The sequence below is a fragment of the Lissotriton vulgaris genome, chromosome 1_1 (assembly GCF_964263255.1).
Source record: "Lissotriton vulgaris chromosome 1_1, aLisVul1.2, whole genome shotgun sequence".
Classification (NCBI taxonomy): domain Eukaryota; kingdom Metazoa; phylum Chordata; class Amphibia; order Caudata; family Salamandridae; genus Lissotriton; species Lissotriton vulgaris.
Window position 1 is genome coordinate 95425982 of NC_141685.1, and position 21289 is coordinate 95447270.

General features: G+C 47.0%; 1 protein-coding gene across 1 annotated transcript; it reads right to left on the bottom strand.

Moving 5' to 3' along the window:
• Positions 1-6033: 6033 nt before the first annotated feature.
• Positions 6034-11381, bottom strand: LOC147737540 (uncharacterized). Its single transcript, XM_086936319.1, has 3 exons — positions 9681-11381; positions 9450-9595; positions 6034-7111 (listed from the first exon to the last, which is right to left on the bottom strand). The coding sequence occupies exons 1-3, from the start codon at positions 10683-10685 to the stop codon at positions 6979-6981; spliced, it is 1284 nt and encodes a 427-aa protein (XP_086792445.1). The 5' UTR covers positions 10686-11381; the 3' UTR covers positions 6034-6978.
• Between the last annotated feature and the right edge of the window lie 9908 nt (positions 11382-21289).

Here is a 21289-nt window from a genome sequence, read left to right on the forward strand (position 1 = left end):
GAATAATAGGGGCTGGGTTGTCGGGAGTCTTTTTGGTAGCTGCCTTTCTATTTACTGCACTTGGACCTGTGGAAGTGGAAGGTTTGGTTTTATTCACTGTTTTGGTTGCTGTCAGGGAAGGAGCTGGGAGGGTAATTGCAGGTGCTGGAGCACTCCCCATAGATGGATTTGTAACTTCAATCCCAGTGTTAATAACAGGCGGTGAAACAACCGGAATAGAGGGACCAGGGGTAGTCAGCCTAGGGTCTTGTAGCGCAAGAATAGTAGCCAATTGATGTTCTATGTTGGAAAGCCTATTCTCCAGAGGTGAAAGCAGAGATTTTAACAAACTAGACATAGATTCCATTAAGGAGTCAAGCCCGTCTCCTGAATTAGTTAGTGAGTCAATGCTTCCGCTCTCATCCAGAAGACTAGCCAGACTGCTATCAGGAATTGTATCGTCCGGAACCCCTAAAGTTAGCAGATGGGGGGTAGAATCTAAGGGGTCAGACTCAGTTTGAACAGTATGTGCCTGGAGAGTCACATCATTAGCTGTCACCACACCTGTGTTGTCCCCCCCGGAGTTGGAACCCATAGACCCTTGCGAAGTAATGGCGGGATTGTCCATGGGAGGATTTGTTGGAATCACATCAGTTGAAGTTAACGTAATGATATCTGACCCAACCATAGTGGAGGAGTCAGTAACATCATGGTTGACTAACACGGGAACATGGGGGGGATTAGAGGGTAGTATGCTCGTAACAGGGGCATTAATAGAAATTAGTGATTGACTGCTGGCGGGAGTAGAATCATTAGTGGAATTCCCAGCTGAAGTAACAACAGGGTTTATCAAACTTGGCGGCGGGGAATGCACCATTGCAATGTTGCCCAGTGAAGATCTTTTTGCGTGGGCAAGATCCAATGATACTCTCCTTTCCATGATAGAAATGCCCTCATCTATCAGAGAGTGTGTTCGAGAAATAAAATTATCTAGGGTGCCAATTACTTTTTTAGTTTTAGCGTTACCAGCTCTCTGGCTCCTAGTTTTACGAGTAGACATCTCTGGAAGGTTAAAAAAGAAAACAAACTATAATGAAATATCACAACAAATGATCCAAAGAAAACTATAAACACAAGAAGAGCAAATAGACTACTCGAAGGAAAAGTGACCCAAATAGCTTCAAGCAGGAAGGCAACTATAGCAAACAAAACGAACCAATGGTACAAGGGACTAATGAGGGTGCGCCCAGGCCAGGCACTGCAGGCCACGGAGGGCCACAGAGGGCCCGCCCTTTGCCCGGGCTTAGCCCCGGGCGCTCCCGCGCGCTCCCGCGCAGCGAGTAGCTACCAGGTTTATAGTCCGGAACCTATAGGGCGGGGTTGGGGCGGGGCGGTCAGGGAGAGCGGGGCCAGGTGACACGGCCAGAGACACCGGGACTCCTGGGAAAGCGAGTCCCGGGTCGCGCTCGCAGCCCTGCCGCCTCACCGTCTTACAGAACCCCACAGGAGCAGCTGGGCGTCAAATCCACCGACGAGTCAGGCAGGTGAGCAGCGAAGCGGGACCCGCGAGTTGTGGGTGGTGGGTCCTGAGGGAACCAGAAACGCCGTCTTCCAAGTCCGTTTACTGCAAAGGAGTGTCCCACTGCTGAGAGATCCTTCCCTCCTTTTCACCTGGGGCTGCTGGGGGCGGGGCGGTCAGGGAGAGCGGGGCCAGGTGACACGGCCAGAGACACCGGGACTCCTGGGAAAGCGAGTCCCGGGTCGCGCTCGCAGCCCTGCCGCCTCACCGTCTTACAGAACCCCACAGGAGCAGCTGGGCGTCAAATCCACCGACGAGTCAGGCAGGTGAGCAGCGAAGCGGGACCCGCGGAGCGGGTACCGCGAGTTGTGGGTGGTGGGTCCTGAGGGAACCAGAAACGCCGTCTTCCAAGTCCGTTTACTGCAAAGGAGTGTCCCAAGTCAGATTTCTGTTTTTCCTGGTCCAGCTTGACCACAAATGCTGTTGCCGCGTTCTTCACGACTATATTGTATGCCCCAATGTCGTCTGGCGGCGAAGGCCTCGAAGGGTACGTGTCTACGCCCTCTTCTGGACTTTCAGTGTCGAGGTCCTGCCATTCCAGGTCCTGTGTCCCGAGGATGCTGACCCAAGGATTGTCCGTTGGTCGTCGTCACCCTCCTCCTCATAGTAGAACTCCTCATCCTCCTGGTGTTCTTGAGCTTCAGGGCTTTTCGGCGGCTCTTCTGCCTCGAAATCCTCCTCCTCTTCTTCCACTTCGACGATTACTGTTAGTGTTTTCGACGGAATCGTGAATTGTTTGAGCCTTTCGTCGAACTCCCTTTTCCTTTGTAGGATGTTATCCATTTCAGCCTTGAGCCTTCTCTTCTTTCTTTCCAGTTCGGCGGCCCGTTCGGTGTCGGAGTGTTCGGCTGGTCTTTTCGTCGAAAATTTCAACGCCGACGTCGAAATGGGCTTCGGGTCCTGTGTCGATGCCGAGGTGGTCTTCGGACCCTTTCTTTCAAAATCGAACGTTCCTTCTCGGAGACGTGCTTCGGCGACCTTGGCTTTTCGCTGGTCTTCGCCGACTGGGAGTCCTTCTCGAAGGATCCGCTGGGCTCTTTGTCCTTGGATGCAGCTGCGGCCGTGGAGGTTTTCGGCGCCAGTGCTCCCTCCGAGGACTTTGACTCATTTTTTCGAGAGTCTGATGCAGACCTTCGATGGTCTGTCGGGGTTTAGGGGTCGACGACTCCTACCTCTTTAGAAGTTTTCTTATCGTTCTCTACGACCATGTAGTCGTAGTCTTCTACGGTGACATTATCTTCTTCGTCGGTCGATAGTCCGAGGTCTCAAAGGGACGGAGGTTGGCCCTTCCCCTGCATGGTGTAGTTGGCCCTTCTCTGTCATTCTCTGACGTGGAGGGTCTTCGGTGTGAAGGCAGAGCAAGCTTTACAATCCTTACTCTCGTTGTCGACCGGTAGGCAGAGGTTGCAAACCGGGTGCTGGTCCTTCTGCGCGTACTTGTGGTGGCAGTTACAGCAGAATTTAAAAGGTGTGTTGTCCATTTCTTGCGTTCAGGGGGCCCCCTGAGTGCGCATTCTCCGTTGGACGTCAAAGTTTTAGAAGTTCTCCTTCCTCTTCGTCGTCCCGGCTTAAATTTGTTCGTTCGTCGTGGTCTTCTCAGTCTTTTCCTGCAAGTTTGACTCTTCTCTCGTCTTTTCCCGTCCAAAACTCTGGGGCCTCTCGGGAACGATCCAGACCCAACGGCGGAAAAAAGAATCTGAAGATGGCGCCCAAGGGTGGGAGCTTCCGCAGGAAGCATGCCGAAGTCACGGAAGGACACCAAAAGGTGGGACGTCGACGCCCACCTGGGCTACGAAAGAAAAAAAACATTTTTTAAAAAGAAAAGACTACCATTCTGCACCCAACCACTAGACCGCGGAATAATGCACAGCATAGTGAATCCAGAAAGAGTCACGCTGCATAATCCTTGTTAATGAGTATGTAGTGTATGGGACTACACCTCAACCCGCTTCTATAAGTGGGGGAGCCATGCTTGTCAGATTTCGCCCTCCCATGGACCGCCCTTAATCCATGCTCCAAGCAGAGCACGGATTCGGACCGAGTAAGGAAGGCATCCAAAGTCCCTGCCACTCCCACCCCCTCTTTGCGTGTGTTCTTACTCATTTCCAAACTGAATATGTAGTGCCAATTATATTAAAAGAGTCTGCTTGTTTGCAAATATTGATGTTCTTTGACAAGTTATCACTCCCACTTAAGTGCAAATAATCCTTAACAAATGCTTACTTAAAGTCCCGGAGTAAATGTTGGAGGGGTGGCTCAGCCCAGACTCATCCGGTCGTGGACGGGCCCACCCTTGGCCCGGCCTTCGCCCGGCCAGCGCCCAGGCACGCCTGCGCGCGTCCCATGCTGCGGGAGGCACGAAGGTCTTTTAAACGCCTCCTGGCACTTTGTGGTGACGCTGGTGGCGTGCGCCACTGAGGGATGCCGGGAGATGTAGTTCTCGGCCGACCGCGTCTGGGCCAGCAGGGCCAGCGGTCTAGCCGCCAGGGGTGAGTGCCAAGTAAGTCAAGACCCAACAGTAATATGGCCAACAAGTGAAAAACACGTCCCGCGCTGCGGGAGGCACGAAGGTCTTTTAAACACCTCCTGGCGCTTTGTAGTGAAGCTGGTGGCGTGCGCCACTGAGGGATGCTGGGAGACGTAGTTCTCGGCCGTCCGCGTCTTGGCCAGCAGTACAGCCGTCAGGTCCGGGTGATACAGGCAGCAGTACAGGATCCAGGGGTGAATGCCAAGTAAGTCAAGACCCAACAGTAATATGGCCAACAAGTGAAAAACACGCCCGTGCTGTGGGAGGCACGAACGTCTTTTAAACGCCTCCTGGCGCTTTGTAGTGACGCTGGTGGCGTGCGCCACTGAGGGATGCTGGGAGATGTAGTTCTCAACCGTCCGCGTCTGGGCCAGAAGGGCCAGCCGTACGGCCGCCAGGTCCAGGTGATACACGCAGCAGTACGGGATCCAGGGGTGAGTGGCAAGTAAGTCAAGACCCATCAGTATTATGACCAACAAGTGAGAAAGGCGTCCCGATATTTGTTTACATACAATATCATATATGTCTGATTTATTATTCCTATTACAGCGCCTTCTACCTTGAGAAGACCCATCCTAGACCAGTGTGTGGACAAAACCCATGCCGACAAATCAAGGACAAAGGGATTGGGACATGGTCTAGGTAAACTAACACAAATCCTACATCAAACCTCACATTTAACAGATGGAGAGCTATGAGCGACCTGAAGTGTAATACTGAGAAAAAAGTAACCTGTAGAATTGCTGCAAATGAAAGTAAATAAAAAAAAAGTAATAAAGAACTACATATCCACCGCTGTGTGACATGGAAGCCGATTATTTCTCAATACAGCCCTTGTTTGTGATTACCTTACAGTGCTCACATTATCATCCGCGCTGGAAGAGATGAGAGCCTGGGATGTCTGGTCACAGAAGCTCATTTACATACAAAGGGGGGGGGGTGACAGCCTGTTCACAACGCACAGCACAACTTGTTTACGTAAAGTGCTTGTACACAGAACAGCGTAAAGTCTTGTGTCTCTTTTTTCATTTTCTTTAATATATCCTGCACCCCGCTCTCTTCTTCTCATTTTCTCATTTCAATTCATCATAAATTACTCAAATTCACTAGTGCTTTATCAGCACGGCACAAGCCGGGGGGTAGCCACAGTTTGAAGTGGTCCCCCCACTATTATCTAGAAACAGGACTCAGTTCCACCTAGCTCCTTAGCCTGCGACTGATAATTGTTACTTTGTGCCACAGCACTGCAGACACAGGCATCGGAGTGTTTGTTTGGGTGAGTGATGCAAGAGAGGAACAGAGAACATGACAAAATTAGCCCTTCTATTGCTTAATACATTGTAAATGTGAAACACTTTGGGGCTTAGGGGCTGGATAAAGAATAACGTCAGGAAACAAACGCAAATTAAAAGCATATTTTATTTATTCGCTGAAAACCGTCTAAAAATTTAATTTATAAGTTCCACATATCTATTTAAAAATATTTATACTTTGTAACTAAACTCGGAAATGACAAACTAATAGTGGGAAAACACATGATGTATAAAAACTGAAACCAAAAACTTATTTTTACATTATTTTATTTTTCTTGTTTTTAAAACAGTCCTCAACCTTTCACGTGAAAATTATTATAAGGGCCTGACATCACTTCATGTGACGTCAATGTGATTTGCATATGATAATGGCCTCCTTCACTATTTTCCTTACTTGTGCCCTTTTATTGGCATAAAATGAGTCTATAGGTATTAAAAATAAACATATAAATTCATAGGTGTTCAGCCCATTTCTCTGGTGATGTCACACATTGACATGTATTCGGCTTCTTCTATTTTTAGGTAAGTACAAATAACGTGCCGTTCCCCCTCCTTACATTTCTCTCTTTTTCTCCTCCTTTCTTTGTCTCTCGCTCTCTTTATCTCTCCCCCTCTCCATCTCAGACACACTCCTGTTAGCATTAGCTTCATGAATCTCACTGCCACTTCTGGCATTCATACGACAAATCCTTCAGAACATTTGAGAACAAGGGACAATCAGTGTGGAAGACGAGTTGCTGGGAGTGCAAATGATTGTCCTGGCACATATATTCTTTTGATGTGGGATTATTCTATTTCACCACCATCTTCAAACAGTCTACTGCTTACAATGGCTCAATTCTGGTAAAAAGTAGAGTTTGGCAAGTCACATAATGAATAGGGATAGCCAAGTCGGGGAGGAGCCACGGGTTAATGTTTTATATCGAATAAAAGAAAAGAAAAATATATAATAAACACTAATAAAATAGAAATAAAAATGAAAACTTGTTTTTTATATTTCTGTCACTTGTTTTGAAGTAATAGGATGTACATCACTTTTGGATAATTAGGGCCATTGTTGGAACAACCTTCCTACTACACTTAGCTATAAGGCCCGAGGCACGAGCTGATCCAACAACCGATAACAGTGTGTAAAAGATGCAGCAAAAACAAGGTTTATGCTTTTATATTTAAAAATAGGTTATTTCTTGAACACTTGCGCTTCACTTTAGTTCATTATATATGCTGCTGAGGCATTTGTTAATAGTAATACATGCATTTTACCAATTAAGCTTCCCATCGCCAGAGCCCTGACGACATGTCCACTCTGGGTGTGTTGCGTTTATAGGTTTTATCACTAATCCGACAGGTTAGCTGAAAATACAGTTGTTAGTCCCAGTATTGTTCAGTGTTGCTTTTACAGGTAGAGTGGTCAGGTGTGATTGAATGTTTTTCTTTGTATCTCTTCTTCACCAAATAAAAATCAACAATATTTATTTTCTTTTAATCCACATTGTGCTTGTTTTCCACTGTGTATCCTGGTACATAATGTCACTTTGCTATGCTGTACAGAAGTGAACAATCACTGGACACAAATACTTTTATAATTCTGCAAATACTGTTATCTGTTTCTCTTCTTTACTGCTATTAGGGTCTTCTATCATCTGGCATTTCAATGTCCCACATAGTTTGAATTTTATCTTTTTCCGTAATTCATTCGTCTCACAATAACTAGTAAGGTTGATAACCGTCGGGACACTCCTTTGGAGTAGCCGTTGCGCTATAAAAGTCCCATTTTAACATAACATAACATAACTGTTTAGCTCTTGTCTATGTCCTCAGATGGGTCAATATCATTTTTGATGTTCTTAAATTCTTTCCGGAATCTCTGCATCTCTAGGATTATTTCCATGTGAGTTAAATGAAGGAGTGTATTCACTGAGGGCTGTGTGGGATCGAAAATTGACAAAAGCCTTTCTCACTTTCAGTGCCCTTCTATGTTTTCCCCGTGTGTTCGCTGATGACTTTGTAGCTCTAATCGTCGACTAAAGCTCTTCCCACATTCATTGCACTTGAGTGACTTTCCCCCTGTGTGTGTTTGTTGATGTTTTCGTAAGGTTGATAACTGACTAAAGCTCTTCAAACATTCACAGCAATCATATTGTTTTTCCCGTGTATATTCGCTGATGTCTTTGTAGGTCTGATAATTGGTCTGATAATTGACTAAAGCCCTTCCCACATTCATTGCACTTGAATGGTTTTTCTATTGTGTGTGTTCGCGGATGATAACAATGCTGAAGAGCTGCAAAAACTACTGTCACGTTCACTACAATGATAGGGTTTTTTCCCCCGTTTGTGTTTGCTGATGACTTTTTAGGTCTGATAACTGACTAAAGCTCTTTACACATTAATTGCACTTGAATGGTTTTTCCCCCGTGTGTGTTCGCCGATGTCTTTGAAGGTGTGATAACCGGCTAAAACACTTTGCACATTCACTGTTCTTGATTGGTTTTTCCCCCGTCTGTGTTCAATGACATTGAAGGTGTGATAACCGACTAAAGCACTTTGCACATTCACTGTAATGAAACTCAGTGTGACACTGTGGCCAAATTTTTTATTCAGAAGTTAGAAAAAATGTATACAGAACTATCAATTAATAAGCGGGAACTCAAAATGAACACCGGAGTCTCTAACTTTGAAGATAAGAAAGCAGAGGAGACATCTGATCCTGCGCCCTGCCATAAAATTATGAACTGGCTACCACTTGACTTGATGTCTTTTAATGAAATTCTGAACAGCCTTAAATCGAGCTCGCCGAAAGACCCACTACCTGTTCAGATTCTTAAAAAAATAAAGCATAGTTCCCTACAGCCCATGATGGAACTACTTAATGCCTCATTGAAAGAAGCTGTTCTGCCAGCAGAGTGGAAACATGCGATGGTAGTTCCCCTACTGAAAAAATCCAATGCAGATCCAGCAGAACCATCTAATTTCCGACCAATCTCTCTTCCCCCCGTTTTTTCTAAAATATTAGAAAAACATGTGAATTGACAGTTCAATTTGTGGAAACAAATGAGATCTTACATGGATCTCAATCAGGTTTCAGAGCCAAGTACTCGACAGAAACAACTCTTTTGGGGGTGACAGAAACTATCCGTCGATTACTGGATAAAGGAGAAACAGCTGCCCTTATTTTATTAGACCAAAGTGCGGCCTGTGATACAGTGTCCCACCATACTCTCCTTAAAAGTTCTAAATCACGAGGTATTGTGGGCCTTGCGCAGGATTTTATTGAGAACTTTCTTACTGGAAGAACCTTCCAGGTTTTCTCCACTTCAGCTTGCTCTAAGATTTATGAATCCCCGTTTGGTGTACCACAGGGATCCGTTCTGAGCCCCATGTTATTCAATCTCTATGTTGGCCCACTAGCCACTACAGCGGAGGAGCTGGGTTGTCTATTTTTTCGTACGCTGACGACACCCAGCTTCTTTTCTCTCTATCTGCCAATAAGACTTCTAAAACCTCCACCCTACAGACTGGACTATCCAAAATAGCCAGTTGGATGAATACCAATTGGCTAAAATTAAATAGTGAGAAAACAAAAGTCCTGATAATAGGAAAAAATAAAGATCTGTGGGGCCCCTGCCATTGGCCCCCAGAAATGGGTACAGTTCCCCAGCCTGTTCAATCCGCCCGTATTTGGGGATAATGATTTATGACCAACTTCCCATGAGGCAACAAGCTAAAAAAAAAACGCTTCCACATGTTTTACCACATGCTTTACCATCCTGAGGTGGGATAATACTCAGTTCCAAGATTTAAATCTGTCCGCATGGGGGGCCACTCTTCTCTTATCTGGCACCCGTACTGTGGAACTCCCTCCTTATCTCTCTTCGTCATGAAACTAATCATGTTAGCGTCCGTAAAAGCCTTAAGGCCTTAAGACCTGGCTACTTAATCAGTAATTATTGACGCATCTGTCCTTGGCGCCGGGAAACCTCCGGGTAGCTGTGCGCCTTATAAGTCTAATTTAATAATAATAATAACTGCACATGAATGGTTTTCCCCTGTGTGTGTTTGTTGATGTTTTTGGAGATTTGATAAGTGACTGAAGCACTTTGCACATTCACTGCACTTGAATGGCTTTTCTCCTGTGTGTGTTCGCTGCTGTCTTTGTAGTTCTGATAACCTACTAAAGCTCTTGACACATTCAGTGCACTTGAATGTTTTTTCTCCTGTGCGAGTTTGCTGATGACTTTTTAGGTCTGATAACCAACTAAAGCTCTTTACACATTCATTGCACTTGGAATGGTTTTTCTCCTGTGTGTGTTCGCTGATGTCTTTGAAGGTGTGATAACTGACTAAAGCACTTTGCACATTCACTGCACTTGAATGGTTTTTCCCCTGTGTGTGTTCGCTGATGTCTTTGAAGGTGTGATAACTGACTAAAGCACTTTGCACATTCACTGCACTTGAATGGTTTTTCCCCTGTGTGTGTTTGTTGATGCTTTTGGAGGGTTGATAAGTGACTAAAGCACTTTGCACATTCACTGCACTTGAATGTTTTTTCTCCTGTGCGAGCTTGCTGATGACTTTTTAGGTCTGATAACCAACTAAAGCTCTTTAAACATTCATTGCACTTGAATGGTTTTTCTCCTGTGTGTGTTCGCTGATGTCTTTGAAGTTGTGATAACTGACTAAAGCACTTTGCACATTCACTGCACTTGAATGGTTTTTCCCCCGTGTGTGTTCGCTGATGACTTCTTAGGTTTGATAACTCACTAAAGCTCTTTTCACATTCACTGCACTTGAATGGTTTTTCTCCTGTGTGTGTTCGCTGATGACTTTTTAGGTGTGATAACTGACTAAAGCTCTTGACACATTCACTGCACTTGAATGGATTTTCCCCTGTGTGTGTTCGCTGATGTCTTTGAAGGCTTGATAACCGATTAAAGCACTTTTCACATTCACTGCACTTGAATGGTTTTTCCCCTGTGTGTATTCGCTTATGTTTTTGGAGGTTTGATAAGTGACTAAAGCACTTTGCACATTCAATGCAATGATATAGCTTTTCCCCTGTGTGTGTTCGCTGATGACTTTGAAGGCTTGATAAGTGACTAAAGCTCTTTACACATTCACTGCACTTAAATGGTTTTTCTCCTGTGTACATGTGCTGATGAAGCTTGAGTAGTGATGACAAACTAAAGCTCTTGCTGCATGTGTATGATTCTTTTTTCTTGGTTAGTGTCTGTGGGTCGGGTATATATTTGCCTACATCCCATGACTGCATTTCCTGATGGGCCAACATGGCTGATAAAGCGCTTGTGTTTTTTCTCACACACTTTATATGTGTGCAGTATTTTGCACGTTTGATTTCTGTTTTAACAACAAAATGCGATAGCCATCAAATATTTGCCACACTCCTAATATGTAGAAGGTGTCTATGTAGGCGATTGTGCCTTTAGATTGGATTATGGCAATGCACACTTGTGGGTAAAGATGTATCTTCCTTCTGGCCGGTGCAAATAGGGACAGTCTGTTGTATTTTAGATAGAAGAACTCCTCTTTCATTTACCTGTCAATTGTCTGGCTCCGCTCTGTTGTGCTTTTCTCTGGTTGCTGTGGTTTGGCCAGAAAGAGTTTAAAATACACCTAGAGCACTGAATGATGGCTTGTCGTCATTTTAGAAAACAGAGCACTACGGTAATCACACTATACCGATCCTGTGATCAAATCTGGCGTTGGACACTTGTTTATACAGGATGCAGTTTGTTATTGTTGTTGCCTTAATTTTCCGAAGGTCATTTCTTCATCTTGTGGCGTGGAGGTGCACAGCTCAGCCTCTTGCAATCACTGAACTGCCCTTGATGCTTCATCCGAGATCTGTCCGTTTGTGTGCAGGTTCCTCTGTCGCCCACTGCGCTGATGTTTTCCTTAATACTGTAGCTCAATATTTCTGCTATTATTGAAGATTTACAGCATTAGCTTTGTTATTGATGGTCATTTCATACATTCAAGGCTTGTTTTCTGTTGGATGTAAAGATATTGAAAATTACTAAATTGAAACATAATGGAACGAGAATTCACAATGTTTAACTGGGTATAAAAGACATTTCAGGGGAGATTTACCAAATCTCCACACAATGCAGCGCAGCCCTCCCCCCGCGAGGCTGCACTGCGCAACAAAGAGGGAACAGAAGAGCACCATATTTTCAAAGATATGGCTTTCTCCTTTACTTTCCCTTGAGCCGGCACTGATTACAGTGGGCCTGGGCCATGCACACACCTTAGCACCAGAGCGCTAGAGTGTGTGTGTGTGAGTCCAGCATAGGTTTTGTACAGGAAGGACGCCCTTCCTGTACAAATTACTATGCCTAGACACGAGGGAAAGCTTTTACCATATTGTACATGTGTTGCATAGTGCAGCACGCATGCAAAGCCAGAAAGGGAAGGAGAAATGAAAGCATTTCTCCTTCCTTACACCTAGTTTTGTGGTTGCACGGGAGCGCCCTTGCACCGCCCTTGGCAGGCACCCATGGCACAAAGTAATGCGAAACAATGCTATGCGCAGTGTCACATTACTTTAACGTTATTTTCAGCACTAAACAAGTTTAGCGCTGGAAAGTAAATTAGGAAAAAAAGATTTTGCGCCATTTTGTGCCACTTTTGTGCCGCAAATACAGCGCAAATTCTTAGTAAATCTCCGCCTTCTTTATCGCTTTTGAAACTTAGCAAGGAATATTTAATCATACAAAGATATTTAACTAAAAGTTCGGTTGATCAGGTGACATCTTATTACATTTACAGAGTAAGGGCGATCACAGAGCACCCAAGTGCTTGAGGTATAGAGGTATAGCTTAAGATAGAGGCATATGGTGAAGATTTCATTTAAACAACAATAGAGTTTAGAAAAAGAGATGGATCAGGCTGGGCAGCAAAATATTCTGTAACTCTTCACGAAGTATACAACAAAAGTAACTCCATTCACACACTTCTTCTTGTTCTTCCCTATTCACTTAAGATCATCTCAAATACCAACTCCTGTCTTTACCTCACTTATTCTAACCTGGAAGATTGGAACATTATTGTGGGTTGAGGGGGGTTTCCTATCGCCATAACATCTGTCCATCGTCCTGAAACTAGTGCAGCTTACAGCACCCGGTTCTGGCCCTGAAAGATAACTCTAAAAAGCAAGTCTTTAGTTCTTCCTAAGGTGGATAAAGTTCTGTAAGATGCACCTCCTTCCAGAGCTTTTGTGTAAAACAGAGCGAGGGGTTCACTGTAAGGCCCGTCCTTTACATTATAAGCACAGATAAGGTAAACAAATATTGATTCATATAATTTAATATTCAACGATAGCAGTCATTGAGTAATTATAGAGAATCCATCACAACCAATAATTTACCGAACATATCCCTGCAGCAGATGTGCGCCTATTACTCTTTTCCCCCTTTTTCCAACATTACATGGCATCTGGCATGATGTTGTCCTTTTGGGGCCCAGGATGCCATTTGTGACCGGATGGGCATTTGGAAGAGTGGGAGGAGGTGTTAGTTATCCAACGGTGATGCGGCATTTCTACCTTTCCATATTTCTCATATTCAAGTTTACCTAATTTCATGGCCTTCGGCCCCCCTACTGCCCTCTGGTTGTACACTCTGTGGGGTTCATCAGAAGTCAGATAACTGCCTCATGCTCACAAGGCCAAGGATCTCACTTCTTCTACAACACTTCTTGCAGACATAGGGTCTAGTTAGGAGTTTGTCCAACAGATTTTTGCCTCAAAACTAGGGGTGGGTGAAGAATTCCGCTCTGCCGGCGGAGTTTGTGAAGTTTTGCCCACTCTGGTCCAAAAAACTTCATGCAGAACGGAGTTTTTTTCTCCAGCGGTTCACCAACGGTAAAGTGGCGAGCACTTGTGAGAAAATATAACACGCTAGACCTCCTACTGGCGAGATTTCTCATTGCAGGAAATCACAGCAAGTCGCGACCACTCGAGTGTTAAAATCTGCCATTCTCGTTGATGAAGCTACCATTCGATTTGAATATCAATTAGAGCGGCAGAAAGCAGCATCGCCCTCTGACACAACGCGTAGTGCTGTTCGTGCTGATTTTACAGTGGGGGTCAAACTCCTGGCACTAAAAATCAGTGAGTGCAGTGCAACTTAAACTCTGCCACTTGTGGAAGTCTGCAGAGAGCGGCGGAGTTTCCCTGGCGCTTTGTGGAGTTCAGCGGAGTAAAACTCTGCAAACAGCACCAAGGCATTATCAAAACGTGACAGATATCCTGTCTGCTTTATTATAATTGCTATAGGATGCAATGCATTTTTAATGGGGCGGGCAGGATACCTGTCACATTTGTGATGGAATAAACCATCCGCTGAAATCTAAATCAGGCGCTTGGTGTACATTGCGTCCAGTGTGGCTAGCTGGGCTTGACGGATCTTGTGGTTTGTGGGTCTCTCACTGCTTTGAGGTCACCGCCAGGCAGACCTTCTGTCAGCTGTGCCCTGTGCAGATCTTCCTTCCAGGCAGGACCTCTGTCAGCTGCACCTTGTGCAGATCTTCCTTCCAGGCAGGGGCTTCAGTTAGCTGTGCCCTGTGCAGATCTTCCTTCCAGCAGGACCTCTGTCAGCTGCACCTTATGCAGTTCTTCCTTTCAGGCTGCGGCTTCTGCCCGCCGTGCCTTGTGCAGATCTTACTTCCAGGCAGGGGCTTCTTTCAGCTGCGCCTTGTGCAGATCTTCCTGCCCAGCTGGACTTCTGTCAGCTGTACATGTGCTGATCTTCTTTCCAGGATGGACTTCTGTCAGAGGTGCCCTGTGCAGATCTTCCTTCGAGGCAGGACTTCTGTCAGCTGCACCTTGTGTAGATCTGCTTTCCTCAATGATCAGTTCAAAGGTCAGGAGAGGTAGAACTGGTCTAGGTCACCTTCTTTATTGCAGTTCTACTAGTCAAGCCACAGACCTCGTGCTCTGAGAGGACGGCGAGTCTGGATTTTCTGAGCTCCGTGAAACATGAATACAGTTCTACCGCATCCAGCACATACTACAAGACTCCAAGAGTCAACGCTACAAGTGCTGCTCCAAGGTTTAATTCAACCACTGTATCTGAACATGCCCTGGCAAATGCCAACTAGAGAATAAACATCCTGCCTGCACCAGCAGAGTGCAGAAAGCTTTTCAAGAATATCGATGTACCTTGACTTTCTCTGACAGTCATAACTGAAGATGTTAAATCTTGGTAACATCAATCCCCTTTGGACAAGGTCCTCCATTTTGCTATCAGAATGTAACTCATCCTGCGCAGACACAAATCCTCTTGTCCGTATTGCATGAAGCTGGGTGGTTCTCACCCAAAAGAAGGCCCTCCGCAAATCGCTGACATTTCTTACACCCCCTGGACAGCCGTGGCAACACACATACTAACTACAACCCCTCAGGGAGCACCAGTCCATCTGCCAGGATCAAGACTCAGATCTTTCAACCTTCTCTGTTACCGTCTTTGGAACGGCCTGTCTCTGGGATTCGTGGAAGCTCCACACTCTGAGCTCAGAGTTGCCTTATAAAACCATCTCATGAGAGTGGAAGAAAAGAACATTAAGTGACAAGCTCTGCACAGAAGTGTAAATAAATCGACTATTATCGTTCCATGTACCGTTGTCCTACTGCTGTTTTGACATGGATGTTTTGCCATCTATCACAGCAGCTTCTTCGTTTAAAATCTTACTCAGTTTATTTTGCATCATACCTACTTACCTATGTACTGTTTCTGACCCTATGACATCTCTGGCTGACATGCTGTGCTGTCTGTTGCTACATAAATAGGAAGTAGATTGCTACTGCAGGGAGAGTGCAGTGTCCTTTCAGTCAGATTCACTTGATTGGGATAAAAGGTACCATGTTTGTTAGAAAAGCTGCAACTATTAGAATAATAACATATCAAAAGCAGCACATATAATGCAATAACAGACCTGGTACTAGAAAAACGTGACGCAAACAATGCAATAACACAGGCCAGGCATTAGGAGAATCTGGTGCAAACAATGCAATAACACGGGCCAGACACTAGGAGAATCTGATGTAAACAATGCAATAACACCGGCCAGGCACGAGGAGAATCTGACGCAAACAATGCAATAACACGGGCAAGACACTAGGAGAATCTGATGTAAACAATGCAATAACACAGGCCAGGCACGAGGAGAATCTGACGCAAACAATGCAATAACACAGGCCGGGCACGAGGAGAACCTGATGTAAACAATGCAATTACAAAGGCAGGGCGGAGCTAGCTTGCTACCAAGATGGCTGCTTGAGTCGTGAGCTCCCCCGTCTCGTGTAACTATCCTACATCAATCCTTCGTGCTATTCCACTATCAGCTGCCCTGACTAGACCGACCGAGCCCCAGGACTTCTGTGGTCCACGAACGGCGTGGGTCCGGATCCCGGCCTCCCCCCTCCACGCTAAGCAAGCCGCGTGGGCCCGGCTCGCCGGCTGCGGCGGGAGCTGCAGGGCAGAATTAACTGCAAGGGGCGGATGCTCTGACTGGGCCGCTGTCCTGGCAGCTGTACAGCGGCGGTGGTGGTCGATCCCACGTTTGGCGGGAAACATGAGGAGCGATATCCCTCGCCTCTTGAGATCATGAGTCAGCGCGGGTGTTGTGTGGACTGAGGAGCGGTGCAGGAGGCGGCGCTACCAGGCGGGGAGGTGAGCACGCACCAGTGAGGCCTTCAGAGCGGCCACTGGCGCGGAGGCTGAGCCCGGGGCCACGAGCGCCAACACCGTGACTGCGGGTGGCAGAGTGTGTTGTGTAGCGGCGGAGGTTGATTCCGCGGTCGGCAGGAAAAGTGAGGAGCGAGTGCCCCCCTTGCCGCTGGAGACCGCAAGTCTGCCCGGGTAGAGCGTGGTCACAAGGAGCGGCGAGAGACAGCGGAACCAGGCAGGCAGGCAGGGAGGGAGGTGAGGATGGCCCAGTGGGGCCTAAAGAGCAGCCCCCGGCGAGGACTGGGCCCGGCCCGTGAGAGCCAACACAGAGACTGAGGGGGGCAGAGTGTGCTGTGCAGCGGCAGAGGTCAATTCCGCGGTCGGCAGGAAAAGTGAGGAGCGAGTGCCCCCCTTGCCGCTGGAGACCGCGCGTCTGCCCATGTAGAGCGTGGTCCCGAGGAGCGGCGCGGGAGACGGCGGAACCAGGCGGGGAGGTGAGCACGGCCCAGTGGGGCCTAAAGAGCGGCCCCCGGTGGGGACTGGGCCCGGGCCGTGAGAGCCAACACAGAGACTGAGGGGGGCAGAGTGTGCTGTGTAGCGGCGGAGGTCAATTCCGCGGTCGGCAGGAAAAATGAGGAGCGAGTGCCCCCCTTGCCGCTGGAGACCGCGCGTCTTCCTGGGTAGATCGTGGTCCCAAGGAGCGGCGGAGGAGACGGCGGAACCAGGCGGGGAGGTCAGCACGGCCCAGTGGGGCCTAAAGAGCGGCCCCCGGTGGGGACTGGGCCCGGGCCGTGAGAGCCAACACAGAGACGGAGGGGGCGGTGCGTGCGGCCGGGAGAGGCCCCCGCGGTGTGCTGTGCCCCTGTGACGGGCTGGACTGGGATCCCCTTGTGGGGGGCTCCTCGGCCCCTTCCCCCCAACGGCAAATAGGAGCAGAGGTGCCCGCTGCAGGAGAGGAGGTGCGGCGGGGAGGTGGCCATAGAGCGCTACGGCGGAGAAGGACAGCAGCTACGCGTGGAGGCAGGACTACATTGGGATGCAGAGGCCCCTCTAGACCCTAATCGGCTCCCCTAGCCTCCAGAGTGAAGTACTGCCCGCAGGGTTGAGGCGCGTAGGGGTGCGACAGCTGGGGCTACACATTGCGGGAAGCTGGTCGCCTCTCCTCACGGGCACAGAGGCGCCCAGGGGCCCTGCACTGCTGCCTTTGAGAGCATCCTAGCAGAGACTGAAGAGGGTCTAGAGCAGTGCTTTCCAAACTGTGTGGCGCGACACGTTACTGTGTCGCGCCCCACACGTAGGTGTGTCGCGAGATGCGACGCAATGACGTCGTCCCGCCGGCCGATATTAGGCCGGGGAATGAGACTTGAGCCCTCTCACTCAAGTATTGTGAAGTGCACGCAACACAGGGGAAGGCGGAAGGCAGAGCAGCTGCAGAGTCTCGTGATCTATACAGCAGATAAGCTCCTTAGTCTGCCTGAAAGTAGTGACATCACCAGTACAAACTACAGAGCGCGCTCACACACCAATACAACCCCACCCCCCTCCAAACACACACGCACGTGAGGACACAGCATTACACGCTTCCTAGCACACATGTCGCCTGCTCGCAGCAGACCGATTCCATTTCCTCACCTTGGACCTTTGCATATGCGGTAAAACTAGCCTTTTTCTGCTCTCCTCCCCCCACCCCCCTCCCCCCCCACATTTCTATATCTTCTCTCGCCCTTTAGTGCTGTGAGTATATTGTATGTAACTATCAAAAAAGGACTAGCTTGGTTGTGTTCATAGGGAGACTCAGTACGTATGATGGCAAGTACGTACGTGGAGAAGTGTGGCTCCCAGGCAGACCCTGAAGCAGAGGTCAGACCTGGGACCAGGGTTCGATTCCCGACGCGGCAGGGTGTTGAGCTCAAATGTCCACAGACTCGATAATTCTCGCTTCGGTGCCTGACCTCATCATGGGTTCACACACTGCAACTCTGGGCATTAAGCTTGCTTAATCTCCACAACGGCCCCCCGCGGCGGGATGCCTGGCTTTCACCTTGGGGATGCCCTGTAGGGGCTATCTCACAGGGAAAAACCAGGACGGGTTCCCAAGGCAAGCGCGGAGATACCCCTTTGGGGTCGATTCTGGCGCTATATAAGAAATACATTAAGAAATACAATAAACCATTTGGTTTGGTTGTTAAGCCCTCACCCACCGACCTAGTCGGTGGCATGCTTCATCATCGGGCCCACCACAGTGACACCGAATGTGTCCCGGGTGTGCTTCGACTCCAGATTACTGAGGAGCTGGTATACTTCTCTGAGTGTGCTGTGAGGGGGTGTATAAGAAAGTGAATTAAAAGCTATGCAGTGGGTCCCAGTGCCCGAGGGTATACAGAACTTTAATAGCTGGGCCCACGCTAGCGAATAAAAAGGCAAGCGGACGCGGTGGAGCGAATTATGAACTCCCGCGTCCTATGTGGTTGACATGTTTCAGCCAGGCCTTTTATGTTTTAAAACTGGCATTCCTCAGGACCAATGAGAGTGTGGGTGAAAAATATAATTAATATTAAGTGAAGTGAGTTTAGAATGTGTCGCACACTGTGTCACTCGGGACACCGCAGCAGGACTACAGGTTCACGGAGCTCTCAGACCGGTAATCTCGGTCGTTCTCCCCTGCCTGGTGACCCTTGAGGCTTTAACAGCTAATAGCAAGTTAAAGCGGAGGGAATCCCCCTCCATACACGTATAGCACCTTAGCGTGTGCGACACATTCTAAACTCACTTCACTTAATATTAATTATATTTTTCACCCACACTCTCATTGGTCCTGAGGAAAGCCAGTTTTAAAACATAAAAGGCCTGGCTGAAACATGTCGACCACATAGGACGCGGGAGTTCATAATTCGCTCCACCGCGTCCGCTTGCCTTTTTATTCGCTAGCGTGGGCCCAGCTATTAAAGTTCTGTATACCCTCGGGCACTGGGACCCACTGCATAGCTTTTAATTCACTTTCTTATACACCCCCTCACAGCACACTCAGAGAAGTATACCAGCTCCTCAGTAATCTGGAGTCGAAGCACACCCGGGACACATTCGGTGTCACTGTGGTGGGCCCGATGATGAAGCATGCCACCGACTAGGTCGGTGGGTGAGGGCTTAACAACCAAACCAAATGGTTTGCCATCATACGTACTGAGTCTCCCTATGAACACAACCAAGCTAGTCCTTTTTTGATAGTTACATATTAACTCGGGGATCCGGACTGGCTTACCTAGTCCTCTCTCTCCGTTTTGATTTGCTGTGAGTATATTGTAAACATTTTTTTTTTATAGTGGTAGTTATATTTTTATTTGCATACGGAGGTTCCTGGTGACGTGGTAAATAATGAAAGTGGAGATAGTACTTTTTATGATGTTACTTGGATATTGTTTTCGAAATACTGAAGCACTACATTATCGTGACGTTTTCGTGGCAAGACCTGTAAACCTCCTGTGATGTTTGTATGTTTATTTTTTGTTGGAACCGGGCTTCCTCTTTCTGTTTGTAATTGATGTCGTATGGAAATCTGCGTAAACTGGAGTGACACGACCTTTAAATTGAAACTCGTGGGCAGATTATAGTGTCTTGAGGAAACACATGGAGATCGGCATGTTAAGGAAATCAGGCTTCGCGTGGGTCATTTTAGGAAGCAATTATAGTCATACCATTGAATGTTATTTCCTGATGCTGATTGTTAAACTTTTGTGTGGTCCTGCACTGTACTGAAATTAACTGGCACGGTTCGTTTTTAAAACCTACTAAACGAAACTGTGCAATTACTGCGTTGATATCTTTCATTTTTGATACTGCTAGTTAAAATAGTGAGGGCTGCATTATAGTTCAAATATAAATGCCCATTTGTACAACTTATATTGTGCGATATAAGACTAATGGAAGTGTTCATTTAATTAGTCTTTCCTATAATAGTTTGTTGAGCTTAAAATTAATTATAAACCCTTGAATTTTTGATGTGGTCAGTACCTAGCAAATGTTGTGGAAAGTACAGCAATTGTAAACAGGCTATCGTTCAGAGTAATCATGCAGTAGTCTAAAGTTAATCCTTCAGCTCCACTGGATGAATCTTAAAAGGCCATGCATCTGTCCAATTGAAATATCTAATTAGCCTGGCTGTTTTAGGTCATTTGCCTCTTTTTGAATCCCATTTTTCTGTTCCTTCCATTGCCCAGGTAGTGATAGGAAGTCAGCTTATAGTGAAGGTTTGTGTGTTTTATAGTATGCTTGGTTCTCTTCCTCTGGTTCTTTGCTAGTCTGATGAATGGTTTTGTAGGGTGACCACCTCCCTCCAGGTCATTACAGACACTGACTCGGGCCTAAACCTTTCTTCTGCAAATCAATGATTTCAGACCTTTTACTCAAATTATTTAAATTGAAGCAAAACAAGACTACAACACCCAGAATGCATTAGGATAGTACACAAAAGTACAGGGCTGGAAACAGCGTCCCTAATGACCTGGAGGGAGATGGTCAGTGGTTATCATAACATAAGCGTAAGTTCACCCAAGGGTATCTTGTTGCTGAATAACAGTCTCACTTTGGGTTAAAGAAAGAGTTTGACACACCGGGAAGGAACATAAAAGTAATGCTTGCTGGCCAGAAAATGATGTCACTCACTGAACGACAACTTTCGGGTACAAACTGCAAAAAAGAAGAAATTAAAACGTCTTGTTCAGTGCAGTGAGACCCTTGGTACAGGAACAAGACTTAGGTCACAAACGTGGCCAATATCTCATCTACCTCATTACAAGTGCATGCATAGCTTCCAAGATCTTTGTCCGATGTCCTGCTTCAGGCAAGGTTTTTTTTTTCTTGAAACCTGGGACTTGTAGTCCAGTTTTGCAATGGAATAAACAAAACTATAAGACTCGGAATTCAAAGAAGAAACTTGGGCTGGAGCAGCACATCATGCAAGGACCCGGGAAACTCAACGGGGCTGTGAGTGAATTATATCCTATGACACTTGTAATAAGGGAGATGAGATCTGTCAAGTTTGTGATGGGGCAATCCTCAAACCAAACTCTGTGGGGTTATGTGTGTGGGGGGTTATGTGTGTGTGGGGGGTTATGTGTGTGTGGGGTTATGTGGGTGTGTGTGTGTGTGTGTGTGTGTTGGGTGTGTGTGTGTGTGTGTGTTGGGTGTGTGTGTGTGTGTGTTTGTGGGG